Consider the following 17,975-nt stretch of genomic DNA (forward strand, 5'->3'; position numbering starts at 1 on the left):
AATACAGGGAACAATTAGCCTCTGTACCAAGGCACATTGTTCCTTCATCACCGTCCCAATGAAATTCTGCTATTCTGTACAAAAGCACAGCTGAAATTAATGCACATGAAGTGATTAATGTTTATTCAGAGGCACGAACCAATGCTTTGGGACACCAAACAAAATAGCTCTTTGAGATCACTGTCATTTGGGTATTGCACAGTGCATTCAAAAATAAAATACAATTCCGGCACTAATCTTCAGAAGAGAAACCTAGGATGAGCTGGGCTGATCCCACAGCAAGTCCCAACTTTGCAGCATTAATCAAACAGGATAATTAGACATCTAGAATTTATCAAGTCTCCGTAAACTAAATAAAAAGGTCAACCGCAACTCTTGGAGCGAGCAGCTAGACCACTGACAGCTCTCACTTCCTTTTACATCTGACCAAGGAGCCAAGGAGCAGTCTGCCCGGGTGCCAAGGTTTCTTCAACGAGAAGCGTGTGGATTACTTTCATGGATACCACAGTGGCCTTGGTCCACAGACAGCAATTCTCCTCAAGACCCATCCATGCTCTTGTGAAAGACTGGCTCGCAGCCTGCTCATTAGGGCAGGAACTTGCTAAATTATAGCACTGACCACTTTTCTCGAAAACAAGGCAGAGCCATCAACGACTTCACAAAAGGACAGAGTGAATCTTGTTCACAGGATCATTAAGTGGTTTCCCCCCAAAGGCTAGGTAATGCAATGGATTCGCTTCCTGTCTAACCCTGGTGTTTGTGTTAAAATCCATCCAAAACTAATGAGATGAAGAGCATCGTCCTGTTGGCTATGCGGGGGCTTGTGTGCAACGAGTTGGCAGCGCTTTAGATTATGAATGGTGCTATTTAAGTGCAAGGTCTTTCTGATGTAAACTTGAGCTCATCCAAAGCTCTGCTGCCCGTACCATAACTCACACCAAGTCCGGTTCACCCATCACCCTTCTGTTCGCTGATCTACATTGGCTCCCGGTCCAGCAACGCCTCGATTTTAAAATTCTCATCCTTGTTTTCAAATCCCTCCATGGCCTTGCCCTTTCCTACCTCTGTAACCTCCTAAAGCCCTGCAACCTGCAACAAGATCTCTTGTTCCTCCAATTCTGGCCTTTTGTGCATCCTCGATTTCCTTTGCCCCACCATTGGCGGCCATGCCTTCAACTGCCTAGGCCCTATGCTCTGGGATTCCCTCCCTAAACCTCTCCACCTCTCTCTCCTCCTCTAAGACGCTCCTTAAAACCTACCTCTGTGACCCATCTGTCCTAATATCTCCTTATGCGGCTCGGTGTCAATTTTTTTTAACGCTCCTGTGAAGCGCCTTCAGACGTTTTACTACGTTAAAGGCTCTGTACAACTGCAAGGTGTTGTTGTTTAAAATAAAATTTACATTTTTATGTTAATAAATGTTTCTATTTTAAATTAGAGGAATGTGCTGTAAAGGAAACAATTGAAGGTCGTGCATTGAGAATAAATGCGAAAAAACCAGGCCAGCAGATGCTATTGAATAGGATTCTGCATCTAGCAAATTCATTGGGACTCCTGGGGGAGCTTTCATTAGTTTCCCGATAGCCCAGGGACCATGGGGAATGCATGCTGTATTTTGAAGCCATTCAGACCAGGGGCATCCAATGTTCAATTTCGGGTCGGCAGTGAGTCAGCTGGCCCCAATTGCAGCAACATAGTCTTAAGCACATAACCTAGGCCGACACTACAGTCCTGCACTGTCAGAGGTGCCGTCTTTTGGATGAGACATTTAACCTCACAGATGGGCAAAAAACATCCCATGGCACTAAAAGAAAGACATGCATTTCTATAGCGCCCTTCACGAGCTCAGGACGTCCCAAAGCGCTTTGCAGCCAATGAAGTAGTTTTGAAGTGTAGTCACTGTTGTAATGTAGGAAACGTGGCTGCCAATTTGCGCACAGCAAGGTCCCACAATATGATAATGACCAGATAATCTGTTGTTTGAGGGATAAATATTGGCCAGGGTGAGAACTCCCCCATTCTTCTTCGAATAGTGCCTTGAGATCTTTTACGTCCGCCTGAGAGGACAGACGGCGCCTCGGTTTATTGTTTCATCCGAAAGACAGCACCTCCGATGGTGCAGCACTCCCTCAGTACTGCACTAGAAAGAGTGTCAACCTAGATTTTGTGCTCAAGACTCTGGTGTGGAGCTTGAAGCCGCAACCTCTGACTCAGAGGCGAAAGTGCTACCACTGAGCCATGGCTGGCACTATTGGAAGAAGGGCAAGGGAGTTCTCCCCAGTGCCCTGGTTAATATTTATCCCTCAACCAATACCACTAAAACAGATTATCAGGTCATTATCACACTGCTGTTTGTGGGACTGTGGACATTGAGACTACATTTGTCCAAGCTATGGACGGATATCTCTAGGCTCTGGAGGGAGGAGTCAGCCAGGGTCACAACTGCCCGGTCATTCCAGCTGGAAAGCGTGCATGGTGTGGGGGGGGGTCAAGCGATGACCAGGATGACCCTGTGTTGGCCTCCAATACACGAGTGAGGTGCCAACCCTCGGTATCTGGGTTCCTTCAAGTAAGGTGACCAACAATCGTTAGCGCCTTCAACTTGTGAAGGGAAATATCAGGGAGGGAGGAGCAAAGGGTGGGGAATAAAACCTAGAAGAAATATCCTTGGGGAAAGTATAGGAGCCAGAACTGAATCAGTCGCTGTAGATGACTCCCGCAGATATGAATCGAGAAGCCCACTTTTTGTTTGTTGTGTTTGAAGATTAAAATTGTGCTGTGCTGCGTTCTCTTGTGGGAGTGATCTCCATGGTAACAGCAATCTCGGCAGAGGCAACCGTTTCCATGGTAACTCACACCGCACGCAAGAGAATATGAATCCCATACCTATGTTGGTCGAGAAGTTAACTGATGACTCTGGATTTGCTATCAGGCCTCTCCATACCTGCCGAATGCAAAATCCATCTTTTAAAGTGGTCTCCTCCCCCATTCAGCTATAGCTCCCCCTAATCAACTTCCAAATTCACAGGAGGTGGGTTAAGACATCAGAAGGGGCAACCTTTGTATGTACATTTCTCACGTAGGATTTGTTTTCCTAAGTGGTGCATGTAATTGTCTACCCCTTGCAGACTTTTAATTAAGTAGCCTGTTTGATGGTCTCCCCAACAGGTCTTTATGGGGAAGGTCTCACACACACCCACGTGTCTGAGTGAACAAGAGACAAAATTAGTAAAAAACAAAGATAATCCAACACACTGTGTTGGATTTATCTTTGTCACAACAGAGTTTTCCCACTGGAAGGGTTGGGAGGGTTAATCCCGCCACATTAGTGCAGCCGGAGAGCGAGTCACATGTCCTTTCCCCAGAGTATGGCCACGCACTTCGACTAGAAACTTTCTAATATTTAATACAGGGACTCCAAAATTTATGCAACATTGGGGCCTTTGGGTTTTCCCAGATTTTCTCTGGGTTTGGAAAGCCAGAGGTGCAAGGGAACAGTTGACTTTATAGCTGCTCCCTGCCCAGATAGACTTGTCTCTGCGGATTAAAGAAAGACCCAAAAACGGAATAGGATGGACCATCAGGAATCTGATTCCAAACTTCAGGTTTATATCAGCAGGTTTGAAACAAGATTTCTGGTTCTCTCACCCTGCAATTACCACAATTAGGAGTAATGAGTACGATATACAAGTAATTCAAGAGATGACATGTGGTAAGTGTAACAGGCTTGGGAGGAACAGGTAACTTTGGACCAATGGTTCCCAATGCGTTCCACCATTGGGGTTTTCCTCGCGGCATGTCTGGGTCTGTTGCAGACTAATTGTTAGAGATTGATTGCTTTGATTATTCAACAACTCCATTATCATTGTATCATGGGACTACCAGGATGGTAGAAGGCGGACTAGATGGACCTTGGTCTCTTATCATCTTGCAATTCCTATGTTCCTAAAGACATATACTGCCTGTAATACCAAATGAGCTTAAGACAACGGATATCTGGGTCACTGCACATTCAAGTTATTGAGTCAATGATGAGACGGAAGTGCAAATACATCTTGATTTGACTGTCACTATTAACAGCCCATTACAGTCTCATTACAGAAATCCTTCAACATTTCCCACAGATTCCACTCACTGAAGGAACACTGGGGTAAATGTTACGATTTAGCGTTCCTGACACAGAGCTTCATGTGATGAGGACGAGTAAAGGGAATTCTCGCCTGACTCGATGCTCGTGCGACTTTCCAACCCTTGAATTTAACGGAGACGAAACTGCACAGGTGCCGATTCAGTCACTTCAACCTCCGTGCCCGAACTCCTGATTTGCATTCCAATACTGCGTGGCAACGTCTTCCGCAGAAGTGTTCGGAAACTAAAAACAAAGGGTCGCTAAACCTACACGATATAAACCACGTCGGAAAACATCACGGCATCGCCCAAGTGGGATAGCATTGTGACAAAAAGGGCACATGACTCTTCTCCCTCACCTGAAACAAAAGTTTGGCAAACTTTCTCATGAGGACAATGGTGCTGCGAGAGAGAGGAGCACTACTCCACTCTAGGTTGATGAAGCTGGACATTATTTGTTTCACAGCAGCTTCCCTCCATGCAAGCCTCAGCCATCTTGGGGTAGGAGTGTCCAAGCTCTTGGTCTTTATGGGCCATACATGCACCATGGATCCTTGGGGGACACGTACAAGGGCTAAATCCCTGTTCCTATTAACTTGCAGATATCGCTAGTTGCTGATACTAACAGACCTTGGTATTCTGATTTGGGATTTATCCACCATTGAGGCAACAGCGCTAAGAACAGCCCTTTCCAAACATACAGGCCCAGGAAATTCACAGGACAAACCAGCAAGTAGGAAATACTAGCACAAATAGGACAGAGTCACCCGAACTTCGAGGGGCTGGTTGCTGAGGTTTCAGGATGGCTGTTGCCCGCAAGTTGCAGTCGGGACACACTCCCCCTCTCCTGCTCCCAGTCTCAAGGGAAATAGAACCACCCTCTCAGTGTGGAGATTGTCTTAGAATATAATCGGGGCAATTAAAAGCTTCTTACCTTGGCTAAATGAGAATTGATCCATTTGGTGAAAGTTCTCTTCTGTACAGCCTCTTGCTCATCTGCAAAACATTGATGGAACAAACATGAGAAATGTGGGAGAGAATCTTTAAGATTTTGGACACAAGCAAAGAAACACCTTTATGTCCATACTTGTCTGCAAGATTTCAAAACAGCGAAGGTTTACACAAGACAAATCAAGGTGAAAAAAGGAAGAGCTGGAACTAGAATGAGATGCATGTAGCAGGTGGTGGAAGACTTGGAGAGAGGAAGGTTGAGCACAAACAGCTGCCCACCACAGCCAGCGAGGTTAAGCATAGGGTCCCACTACCCAGCCTCCTCCGGCCTGAGTTTTTTTTCCCCTCATCCATCGCCACACATAGAGGCAGATTTCCAACTTCCCGTCCAGGTGTAAAACTGGCGTTCCAGGCCGGCCGCCCGTCATAGAAATCAACAGGAATGAAAATCAGGCGGTTTCTCAAACGGGCAGCTGATACCCAATGCCAGGGCAGCAAGCTGAAAATCTAATCTGTAGTATCACTCCAGAACTGGAGTGCATTATCCAGGCTGACACTCCAGTGCAGAACTGGGGGAGTGCTGAACTGTCGAAGGTGCCGTCTTTCAGATGAGACGTTAAACGTCTGCCCACTCTGGTGGATGTAAGAGAATCCCATGGCACTATTGGAAGAAGAACAGCGGAGTTCTCCCCGGTTTCCTGGCCAATATTTATCCCTCAATCAACACCACCAAATGAATTGGTTATTCATCTCATTTCCTGTTTGTGGGATCTTGCTGTGCTGTCGTGTTTGCCTATAAAATAATAGTGACTACACTCCAAAGGTAATTAGTTATATAAGATGTGGAGATGCCGGTGATGGACTGGGGTTGACAATTGTAAACAATTTTACAACACCAAGTTATAGTCCAACAATTTTTATTTGAAATTTTTTATTTTACAGTTATATAAGAAGCATTTTCAGACTTCCTGAGGAGGTGATAGGGTGCTGTATAAAACCAAATTCTTTCTTTTCTATCTTCAGAAAATACACACACAAGAAAGATCTTATCGTTCTCCCATGTTATAATGGTGCAGAATTGAAATCAGAATAAAATAAAACAAAACACACTAACTCAATATTGCAGCTTCTTGTTTGTAAATTTAAGCTACTGACTGGTTAGCACGCATTCGTTTTTCAAAGAGTTCACACAAAGAATTCCTGCAGAGAATGTTAAAATCAACAAACCATTGCGAACTGCTACAAACAAAAGTAAAAACTGCAAATACACAGCAGGTCGGTCAGTATCAGTAATGGGAGAAGAGAGCTTAATGTTAATGTTTCAGGTGGAGGCCTGTTAAAACAGATCTCCAATCTGTCCTTTTCTTTTCACTCATGTTGCTGAATCTGTCGTGTATCTCCAGCATTTTTTGTTTTAATGGTCAATTCTGTTTCACTACATTTTTTCCCTCTACAGATTTCTAAACACGTGAATAGTTAACAAAGCAGAATCTACGCCAAACTAGCCGCTAAATCAGCTGTTCTTTCAATGCAAATCAAAATGTCTGTTATTATAATCAATAAAACTATTTGAAACTGAAAATCAGACACACTGTTATGGACTGGAATTTTTATACACTTCCACTGATTACAAAGAAAAACAAAAATAATAACAGAAGATCAATAAAATTAACGAATACAACAACCTGATATGCTCTATAACAGTCTTAGTTCTCTAGATAACTCCAACACAATTTTTTTGTCCGGTAATTCCTATGTTCATTAGTTCCCACTTAGGAACTAATGAACAAAGGAATTACCAGACGAAAAAAGACCAAGGTCCATCCAGTTCGCCTTCTACCATCCTGGTAGTTGTATGATACAATGAGAATGGAGTTGTTGACTAATCGTAGCAATCAATCTCTATCAATTAGCCTACAACAGACCCAGACATGAGGCGAGGAAAATCCCCAGTGGTGGAGAGCTTTGGGAACCATAGATCCCAAAGTCACCTGTTCCGCCCAAGCAATGCTACACTTACCATATGAGCATCCAAAAGAATATTTATTTTCTGACTGTCAGCCCTTAGCTCAGTGATAACACTCTTGCCTCTGAGTTAGAAGGTCATGGGTTCAAGCCCCACACCAGAAACTGAGGCACAAAATCTAGGCTGACACTCCAGTGCAGTATTGAGGGAGTGCTACTTTGTCAGAGGTGCTGTCTTTCAGATGAGATGTTAAACCAAGGCCCATCTGCCCTTTAAGGTGGATATAAAAGATTCCATGGTGCAAGAAGAGCAATAATGTCCTAGCCAACATTAATCCCTCAACCAATACCTAAAACAGATTATCTGATCATTTATCACATTGCTGTTTGTGGAACCTTGCTGTGCACAAATTGGCTGCTGCATTTCCCTACAGTAACTACACTGCAAAAGTACTTCATTGGCTGTAAAGTGCTTTGGGATGGCCTGAGGCTGTGAAAGGTGCTGTATAAATGCAAGTCTTTCTTTATATGTCATGTCTCAAACTGCTCATATACTGTATTCCAAAATATTATTTTCTGAGAGGCAATCTATCTAATTTGCATTTGAATGAATCAACACTATCTGCTTCCATTGTCTTCCTAGGGAGCTTATTCCATAGATTAACCACTCGCTCACTGAAATATTGCTTCCACAGATTAGTTTTGAGTTTATCCCCTTTCACTTATTAATTGCGAAGGAAACGGAGAAGGTTTTTTAAATGCTGCGAAAGGGTAATCTGCAATAAAAAGTGAAATTAGAAAAAATTATTATAACAGATATTGGGAGCGGTAAAAAAATTTCCTTTTGGATGCTCATAGTAAATAAAAAAATAAAAGAGCAAGTGGGCCCCCTTGATAATAAGACAACAAGATAGCAATAGAGAAAAATAACAGGTCCGGAATTAATTTCTGTTATCAAGCAGCTTTCACTGCAGAAAGAAACATGTTTTTTTTCCACAGCTAGTTGGAGATTTTTACAAATCTGTGGGGAAATGGAGCTGTTTAATATAATATAGTATTCATAATTTTAATATACATAAGTGAGGGGGACCAAATAGAATACATCCAAAAGTACAGAAAGAAATGAGAGTGAAACAGTCAGACCAGATGTTTGGAAAATAGCCATTATTGCTCCTGATTATCCCGGGAATTATAGATATGTTGGCTTGAGAAATTTAATCAGAAAATAACATTTTAATCTAAATAGAAAATTCAAGAATATTTAACTGAAGTCAACACGACTCAAAACCAACCAGAACTGATGAAGAGAATATTTTGACCGACAGATTTATCGGAATTCTAAGATGATGTGACTGTGTGTGGCAGATGGTAAAACAACTGGACATTCAGAAGGCATGTGAAAAGGTTCCTCACAAGAGGCTTCTGGCTATTATGAAATCTCTTGCGATAAAGAAGGATACTGTAAAGGTGTTAAATAACAATAAACTGTCTAAATCATAGAAAGAAAAGAGCAGTGACTAATTGTAGCAGCAATAACTGAACAGCAATTGTAGCAGTAATAACTAGTCAGAAATTGTAGCAGTAATAACTAGTCAGAAATTGTAGCAGTAATAACTGAATAGCAATTGTGGCAGCAATAATTGGGCAGCAATTGCAGCATTAATAATTGTGCAGCAATTGTTGCAGTAATAATTGAATAGCAATTGTAGCAGTAATAATTGAGTAGCAATTGTAGCAGTAATCATTGGGCAGCAATTGTAGCAGTAATAATTGCCAATGTAGCAGTATTAATTAGGCAACAATTGTAGCAGCGATGACAATATTGAGGTGCACCCTGGCTTTCAGGCCTTGGGATGTCTGATCTTCACAATAGGATAAGTTCTCCAATCTGATCATCCCAGTGAGGAGCTGTGCTCGAGGACAGGTCAGACAATTGCCTCTACGGTGGGGTAGCCCTATCCTTGACCCTCATTCCTTTTTAGTTTGGCTCTCTGTTGGGGACATGGGATTGGTGAATTTACTCTTAGTATTTAAAATCCATTTGGATGAAAGTATTAAAAAGGTGAGATGAAGCACCCCGGTATGGTACTGAGTCGTACAAACCGGAACATTCCATGTTTGATTCCTAGTCTTGTTGATCTGGCTGACCTTCTCCAGGCCTCAACTGGAAGGCTACATTCAGCTTTAGCATCCCGGAGCTGGGGAAAGAGTAACAATCAGCCTGGATCCCTCCTCATGGTAGCTGTCCATTGTCTCCTGTGCGCAGTCATCAGGGGCGAACAGGATCTGGCTTAGTGTGATGGCCCCCATTGTCAAATAACCTGCACACACTCACTTTCTAACCCGAGCATCAGGAATGGAGGTTCATACAACACCCGCTGGATAGTACCCCAGCCAGGAGTCAACACCTTTAGGAGAGGCGAGACAATAAAACAAGGCACAAATTAAATCAGAGGGTGACTCCGCGCATGCTTGCCAGTTACACCCAGCTCCGAGCAGCCTACTCACATGGCGCACTGGCAGAGGGATGCGTCCAGGTCCCCTGCCTGCTGCTTCATCAGGGACCGTGCTGGAGTGAGCGAGGAAAGAAGCAGCAAATGAAGGAGGGGGGGGTTGCTGGTGGGGTGGGATCAGTGGTGAAGCTGGCTTCGGCCGACAGGGGGAGGTGGGGGGGGGGGTGGGGTGGGAGGTCGAACTCGAGCTTTGGCCGACTTGGCGGGAAGTGGACCGAGTTGGGTACTGGGGGCTGCTGACTCCCCTGGTCGGAAGAACCGAGCCGGGAACCCACGCTGACTCACAGGCTGAACCCAGAGACCAAAAACGGGCAGCAGAGGTTTCTGGGAGCAGAATGGGGGCGGTCCTCCAAAGCCCAGCTGGCCAACCTCAAAAATGATTGCGGGGTCAAGACCCCCTCCCTGGCCTCCCCCTACCGGCTCCACCACTGGATGGGATCAACAACAACAACTTGCATTTATATAGCACCTTTAATGTAGCAAACGTCCCAAAGCGCTTCACAGGAGCGTTACCGGACAAAATTTGGCTCCGAGCCACATAAGGAGATATTAGGACAGGTGACAAAAAGCTTGGTCAAAGAGATAGGTTTTAAGGAGGGTCTTAAAGGGGCAGAGAGAGGTAGAGAGGCGTAGAGATTTAGCGAGGGAATTCCAGAGCTTAGGACCTAGGCAGTTGAAGGTACGGCCGCCAATGGTGGAGCGAAGGAAATCGGGGAGGAGCAAGAGGTCAGAATTGGAGGAGCGCAGAGATCTCGGAGGGTTGTAGGGCTGGAGGAGGTTACATAGACAGGGAAGGATGAGGTCATGGAGGGATTTGAACATGAGGATGAGAATTTTAAAATCGAGGCATTGCCGGACCGGGAGCCAATGTAGGTCAGCGAGCACAGGAGTGATGGATGAATGGGACTTGGTGTGAGTTAGGATATGGGCAGCAGAGTTATGGATAATTTCAAGATCCATTAGAAAGAAGTCTTGTTCCCCGACCGACCCATCATCTAAAACATGAGAAGTACTTTGATGGTGCAGTGAAACAGTGCATTCCTCTGGGTCAGTAGCACAAGTGAACGCAGGTGACTGCAAAACATACAGTGGGATGACCTTATGATCTGCTCTGTAACCCAGCAAACATGATGTGGAGATGCCGGTGATGGACTGGGGTTGACAATTGTAAACAATTTTACAACACCAAGTTATAGTCCAGCAATTTTATTTTAAATTCACAAGCTTTCGGAGGCTACCTCCTTCCTCAGGTGAACGATGTGGAGAGATTGCCCCGAAATTATGCTGGTACCACAATGGATTACTGAAAACAAGTACAACTGCAAAGGCCTTCACGCGTGATATTAGCGTGTTGGTGCAGCTTCCGTTATGATCAGGCATGAAGCTTCTACTGCTACCGTCATGCCCAAAAGTAACATACCACTGGTTCAGTTATCCCTCCTGATTTTAGCAACTGGTCCCTGTTCCACCTTGCACTTTTCCGTCTATCAGATGGAGTCAGGCTGTCGACAAGGGCTGTGTTTAAAATAAATCAAAACGGCTTGCAGTGTTTAAGGGCTGAATGAAGTTGGTTCTAACAGCACTGCACTCCCAGTTTTGGAAAATCATCAGGAAGCACCATTAACTACCAACCCACTTCCAATCTTAGTGCACAATAATTTAATATGTTTTACAGGACACGGCTTGTAACTGTAAAAAATGCAATTCCGCTGAAGCACTCACAGCACAGATCAGCTGATTTGAGAACACAGTGCACCGTTAAAACACAGAAAGGAAATCTGTGCTCGGTTATAAGGGATTCTGCCCTGCGCTCGCAATGCTCTCGCTGACAAGACACCACGTTCAAATGATTCGTTCGTTTGCAAATGTCAAAAGGGTCTGCCTTATTGACAACTCACCGCGGAGGTACTGAAAGAATCCAGTCACCAAGTTCAGTGATGTCACCCTCTTTCCAGAGACTCCCTTGCAGCTGGCCATTATGCGTGTCGCATCTTGGAATCAGCCCGATTTCCGTGTGATCTGCTGATCCCTGAGGGAGCTTGATTTTGCTGGAATATCCTCCGCTGTCCAAGTGCAGTGCGGTCGTTGATAGACACGCAGAGAAAACCCAGGATCAACAGCCAGAGTCTGATTCCTCCTCGCTCCCTCCTTCTGTGAAAGATGTGCGTCCCGTGAATCCAATGATTCGTGATTCACACTTCCACACCGAAGCTGTGATCTTCTACTATTTACACAATCTTGCTGCACTTTCTCTCACAACACATTGCCGATGGAAGATTAGATTAGCAGACGAGTGGCCGATCAGCATGTGTTAATCCGTGATCTCGAGCTTTCAGAAGAAGGCTGTCCTTGTAACCGTGACAGTCTGAGTGAAGAGTTGCAGCAATCAAACACTCTGGCAAATGGACTCTCAGCAGCCACTGTGCACACACAAACGCAGCCTGAGCACAGATTGCAGAGGACTGACAATGAACCGGTTTCCTGCTGCTGCGATAGTTATGCTCAAGCATACAGAGCATCTCAGAGAAGATTTGCAACAGAATTCACCCTTCATGTATTTCCCACAAGCTTCCACTATGCGCCTCCTGTTTCAGGAATGCTGAAGCAAAAATGCATTTCGACACAAAAAAAATGATGCATCGTTTTTATTTATTTTTAAAAATCGAATCCAACATTTTACTTTATTGAACTAACGCAAAGTTTTAATGAAGCTCACAAGCCATGAATGTAAACTGGGGCCCCTGTCATTGAAGCATTGATTAGTGCTTGGAATCCACCGACAGCTAGAACTGACTGGAATGCAAACCGTCCACTTTCCCATCTACACACAGTAAGACAATAATTTGACATAAACGGTGATTAAAGGAGCAATTTGCAGTCTGCTTGCACTGTGCACTTGAAATTCTACCTTACATTTATGGCGCTCTTATAAATAGGAACAGGAGTAGGGCATTCAGCCCCTCGAGCCTGCTCCGTCATTCAATTAGATCATGGCTGATCTGTACCTCAACTCCATTTACCTGCCTTTGTTCCATAAATGAGAAAACTTGCAAACGATTGTTTTAACTTTTCAAATCGATGTGCCAGAGGTGAAAGGCCCAGGATACGTTTGCAGTGTGCTGAATTTAAATTTGCAGAAATGAGGTGTATGAAGGTTGTGGGGCCGATTTTAAGCTCGAGGGGCACAGTGCGCTCGAGGGGAGGGGTGCCCACTATCCTAGGCATGGCCCAGTCGCACTCCCAGCACAAGCCCCTGCCCCTCAGGCAGGCTCCACTGCTGGCGTTGAGACATTCTGGTAGCTGGAGAGCCTGAGGCCCAAAGCTCGAGAAATTGGGAGATTTACTGTCCTGCCTCATTGAAGTGTAGCCAGAAGCTCCCATGGATCCTTCCTGGGGGGGGGGGCAAGGGGGAAGAGCGTGCAGGCTGGTCTAAGTTTGTGGGGTCAGGGGGAGTTCTAACACATTGCTGGTTGTTGAAGGTCCATTTGGGGCTCCCCGTGTCTAAGTGCCCAGAAAGTCGAGTGGACGTCTGCTGACCTGAGGTGGGGGGGTAGGCGGGGGTGGGGGCAGTGGGGGTGGAGCGAGGCCAAGTCTCCACCCAGACTGGGAAAGAGGCACTCCATTGTGTCAAAAAACAAATTTCCACCCCTCATCCTCAGGCCAGGACCCCCACTTCCAACAACAACAACAACTTGCATTTATACAGCGCCTTTAACGTAGTAAAATGTCCCAAGGCGCTTCACAGGAGCGATTATCAAACAAAATTTGACACCGAGCCACATAAGGAGAAATTAGGACATGTGTCCAAAAGCTTGGTCAAAGAGGTAGGTTTTAAGGAGCGTCTTAAAGGAGGAGAGAGGTAGAGAGGCGGAGAGATTTAGGGAGGGAATTCCAGAGCTTAGGGCCTAGGCGGCTGAAGGCACGGCCGCCAATGGTGGGGGGTTCAGGTGGGGCAAAGATTAGATTGAAAAAGAGAAAAGATAAAGAGGTAGTACAGGAAAGTGATGGGGGTAATGATAAACAGAGTGTGTCAGGAAGGGACAGAGCGTACAAACATAAGAGTGCACTAGCAAATGGGGCCGGGTTAGGAAAGAATGGTAAAAAGACAAAATTAAAGGTTCTCTATCTGAATGCACGCAGCATTCGTAATAAGATAGATGAATTGACGGCACAAGTAGAAACAAATGGGTATGATCTCGTGGCCATTACAGAGATGTGGTTGCAAGGTGACTAAGGTTGGGAGCTAAATATTCAGGGTTATTTAACATTTCGGAAGGATACGAAAAAAGATAAAGGTGGTGGGGTAGCTCTGTTAATAAATAGTGAGAAATGATCTTGGCTCAGAAGATCAAGATGTTGAATCAATTTGGTGGAGGTAAGAAATAGCAAAGGAAAGAAATCACGGTGGGAGTGGTATATAGGCCCCCTAACAGTAGCTACACTGTAGGGCAAAATATAGATCAGGAAATAAGGGGGGCTTGTAAAAAAGGTAATGCAATAATCATGGGCGATTTTAACTTTCACATAGATTGGACAAATCAAATTGGCAAAAGTAGCCCTGAGGAGTTCATAGAGTGCATTTGGGACTGTTTCTTAGACCAATATGTCGGGGAACCAACCACGGAACAGGCCATTTTGGATCTGGTAATGGGTAACGAAACAGGATTAATTAATGATCTCAAAGTAAAGGATCCCTTGGGAAGCAGTGATCATAACATGATAGAATTTCACATCCAGTTTGAGAGCGAGGATCTTGGGTCTGAAACTACTGTATTAAACTTAAATAAGGGCAATTACAAAGTAATGAGGTCAGATTTGGCTAAAGTGGACTGGGTAAACAGATTAGATGGTATGATGGTGGATAAGCAGTGACAAACATTTAAAAATATATTTATGACTTGCAACAAAAATATATCCCTGTGAGGAGGAAAGACTCCACAAAAAGGGTGAACCAACCATGGCTAACTAAGGAAGTCAAGGATGGTACCAAGTTAAAAAAAAGCATACAACATGGCAAATATTACTGGTAAGCCCGAAGATTGGGAAAACTTTAAAAACCAGCAAAGGAGGACTAAAAAAATAATAAAGAGGGAGAAAATAAATTATGAGAGGAAACTAGCAAGAAATATAAAAACTGATAGTAAAAGCTTCTACAAGTATATAAAAAGGAAGAGGGTAGCTAAAGTAAACATTGGTCCCTTAGAGGATGAGACTGGAGAAATAATAATGGAAAACAAGGAAATGGCAGAGGAATTGAACAGATATTTTGTATCTGCCTTCACAGTAGAAGACACTAATAACATACCAATAATAGTAGATAATCAAGGGGCAAAGGGGAGGGAAGAACTAAAAACAATCACTGACACTAGAGAAAAAGTACTAGGTAAACTAATGGGTCTAAAGGCTAACAAGTCCCCTGGACCTGATGGCTTGCATCCGAGGGTCTTAAAGGAAGTGGCTACAGGGATAGTGGATGCATTGGTTGTAATCTTCCAGAATTCATTAGATTCTGGAAAGGTCCCAGCGGATTGGAAAACCGCAAAAGTAACACCCCTATTCAAGAAAGGAGTGAGACAGAAAGCAGGTAACTATAGACTAGTTAGCCTAACATCTGTCATTGGGAAATGCTAGAATCCACTATTAAGGAAGTAGTAACTGGACATTTGGATACTCATAATACAATCAAGGAGAATCAACATGGTTTTATGAAGGGGAAATCGTGTTTGACAAATTTATTAGTTCTTTGAGGAAGTAACGGGCAGGGTGGATAAAGAGGAACCAATGGATGCAATATATTTGGATTTCCAAAAGGCATTCGATAAGGTGCCACACAAAAGTTTACTGTACAAGATATCAGCTCATGGTGTTGGGGGTAATATACGGGCATGGATAGAGGATTGGCTAACTAATAGAAAACAAAGAGTCGGGATAAAAGGGTCATTTTCAAAATGTCAATCTGTAACTAGTGGGGTGCTGCAGGGATCAGTGCTGGGGCCTGAACTATTTACAATATATATCAATGACTTGGATGAAGGAACAGAGTGTCTTTGCGGCCAAATTTGCTGATGATACAAAGATAGGTGGAAAAGCAAGTTGTGAGGAGGACACAAAGTGTCTGCAAAGGGATATTGAAAGGTTAAGCGAATAGGCAAAAATTTGGCAGATGGAATATAATATGGGAAAATGTGAAGTCATCCACTTTGGGAGGAAAAATAAAAAAGCAAAATATTATTTGAATGGAGAAATACTACAAAATGCTGTGGTGCAGAGGGATCTGGGCATCCTCGTACATGAAACACAAAAAGACAACATACAGGTGCAGCAGATAATCCGGAAGGCAAATGGAATATTGGCCTTTATTTCTAGGGGGTTGGAGTATAAAAGCAGGAAGTCATGCTACAACTGTACAGGGTGCTGGTGAGACCACACCTGGAGTACTGCGTACAGTTCTGGTGCCCTTATTTAAGGAAGGATATACTTGCATTGGAGGCAGTTCAGAGAAGGTTCACTAGGTTGATTCCGGGTATGGAAGGGTTGTTTTATGAGGAAAGGTTGAACAGGTTGGGTCTATACTAATTGGAGTTTAGAAGAATGAGAGGAGCTCTTATTGAAACATATAAGATTCTGAGTGGACTCGATAGGGTAGATGCTGAGAGGATGTTACCCCTCATGGGGGAATCTAAAACTAGGGGGCATGGTCTCAGAATAAGGGGTCGCCTGATTAAGATGGAAATGAGGAAGAATGTCTTCTCCCAGAGGGTCGTGAATCCCAAAAAGCTGTGGAGGTTGAGTCATTGAATACATTCAAGGGTGTGTTAGACAAATTTTTGGTCAGCAAGGGAGTCAAAGGAAATGGGGAAAAGGAGGGAAAGTGGAGTTGAGGTAAAAATCAGATAAGCCATGATCTCATTAAATGGCGGAGCAGGCTTGACGGGCCGAATGGCCTATTCCTGCGCCTATCTCTTATGATCTTATGGTTTTATGGAGTGATTATAATCGCAAAAGGCAAGAATTTAGGAGCGCAGAGATCTCGGAGGATTTTAGGGCTGGAGGAGGTTACAGAGTTAGAGCGGGGCGAAGCAATGGAGGGATTTGAAAACAAGGATGAGAATTTTAAAATCAAGGTATTGCCGACCGGGAGCCAATGTAGATCAGCGAGCACAGGGGTGATGGGTGAACGGGACTTGGTGAGAGTTAGGATACGGGCAGCAGAGTTTCCGCCCTGATCACCATGGTGCGAGTAGCCCCCACCACTAACCCCCCACCCCACCATGATAATAGCGGGGGGAGGAAGTACAGGAGACACACAAAGTAAAGCTCTTTCTAAGGAGTTACTGAGTTATTCTGGTCTCTCTGACAGGCCTGTTTTACAAGGGGTGCCTAGACTCCTCGTATTACCCCAGCATCCCCTCAGTAAAATCACCTCATGGAAACCGCTGAAAAATGGAGAGAGCCAGAGAGGAAGAAGCCATTTACAGAGCAAGGAGCACTCAGCAAATCCAGGGTGTGAGATTTATAGTCACTGGCTGGGTATAAAATCTTACAGCACAAAAGGAGGCCATTGGGCCCAAAGTGCCTGTGCCGGCTCTTTGGAGGAGCTATCCAATTCGTCCCACTCCCCCTGCACTTTCCCCACCTGTATCTGACACATCCAGCCAAAAATAACACATGGCAATCGGCGGGCAATATATTTCTGGCTCAAGCTCTTCTCCCTTTTAAAAAGGTCGATAATTCAGAATTATTCTGTTATTCACTTTTTTGGGGTTTTTCCCTTTCCCAACTCTTCATTCTTTCCCAAGTCCCTCTCCCATATTACGTTTGGTTCATTGATTTTCCTTTGTCCAGATAATTAACTTCTTTGCAGTTTATCGTAACGTTTACAATCATTAGGGAACGGGAGGAGGGAAGGGAGGGAACGGGAGGAGGGGAGGGGGGAACGAGAGGAGGGGAACAGGAGGAGGGAGTGCTTGGCTACTGAACTTTCACCTTTCACCCAAAGAGATAAATAGGAAATATTGGTGGGTGAGGAGGGGAGGAGATTGTACAACGAAACAGGTGTTGGCCATTCAGCTCCTCGTGCCTGCTCCGTCATTCAATTAGATCATGGCTGATCTGTACCTCAACCCCATTTACCTGCCTTTGCTCCATATCTCTTGATATTCTTCCCGAACAAAAATCTATCGATCTTAGTCTTGAAAGCTACAATTGACCCCCAGCATCCACTGCCTTAAAGGGGAAGAGAGTTCCATGTTATTCGAATTGTACCAGGGATGAGGGACTTCAGTTATGTTATGTGTAGAGACTATACTTGAAAAGGGAACATTTGCAGGGCTATGGGGAAAGAGAGGGTCTAATTGGATAGCTCTTTCAAAGAGCCGGAACAGGCATGATGGACCGAATGGCCTCCTTCGGTGCTGT

The 17,975-nt window shown here is 44.4% G+C and overlaps 1 protein-coding gene across 6 annotated transcripts in view; it reads right to left on the bottom strand.

Moving 5' to 3' along the window:
• The window catches only part of syne1b (spectrin repeat containing, nuclear envelope 1b), a 478,102-nt gene that overhangs the window by 420,514 nt on the left and 39,613 nt on the right, over nucleotides 1–17,975 (bottom strand). For all 6 annotated transcript variants that reach the window (XM_067989374.1, XM_067989378.1, XM_067989371.1 and 3 more), the window contains exon 2: nucleotides 5,063–5,124. In XM_067989374.1, coding sequence (XP_067845475.1) covers nucleotides 5,063–5,124 — 62 coding nt within the window. The remainder of the gene's footprint in view (nucleotides 1–5,062; nucleotides 5,125–17,975) is intronic.

The sequence above is a fragment of the Heptranchias perlo genome, chromosome 8, assembly GCF_035084215.1.
Source record: "Heptranchias perlo isolate sHepPer1 chromosome 8, sHepPer1.hap1, whole genome shotgun sequence".
Classification (NCBI taxonomy): domain Eukaryota; kingdom Metazoa; phylum Chordata; class Chondrichthyes; order Hexanchiformes; family Hexanchidae; genus Heptranchias; species Heptranchias perlo.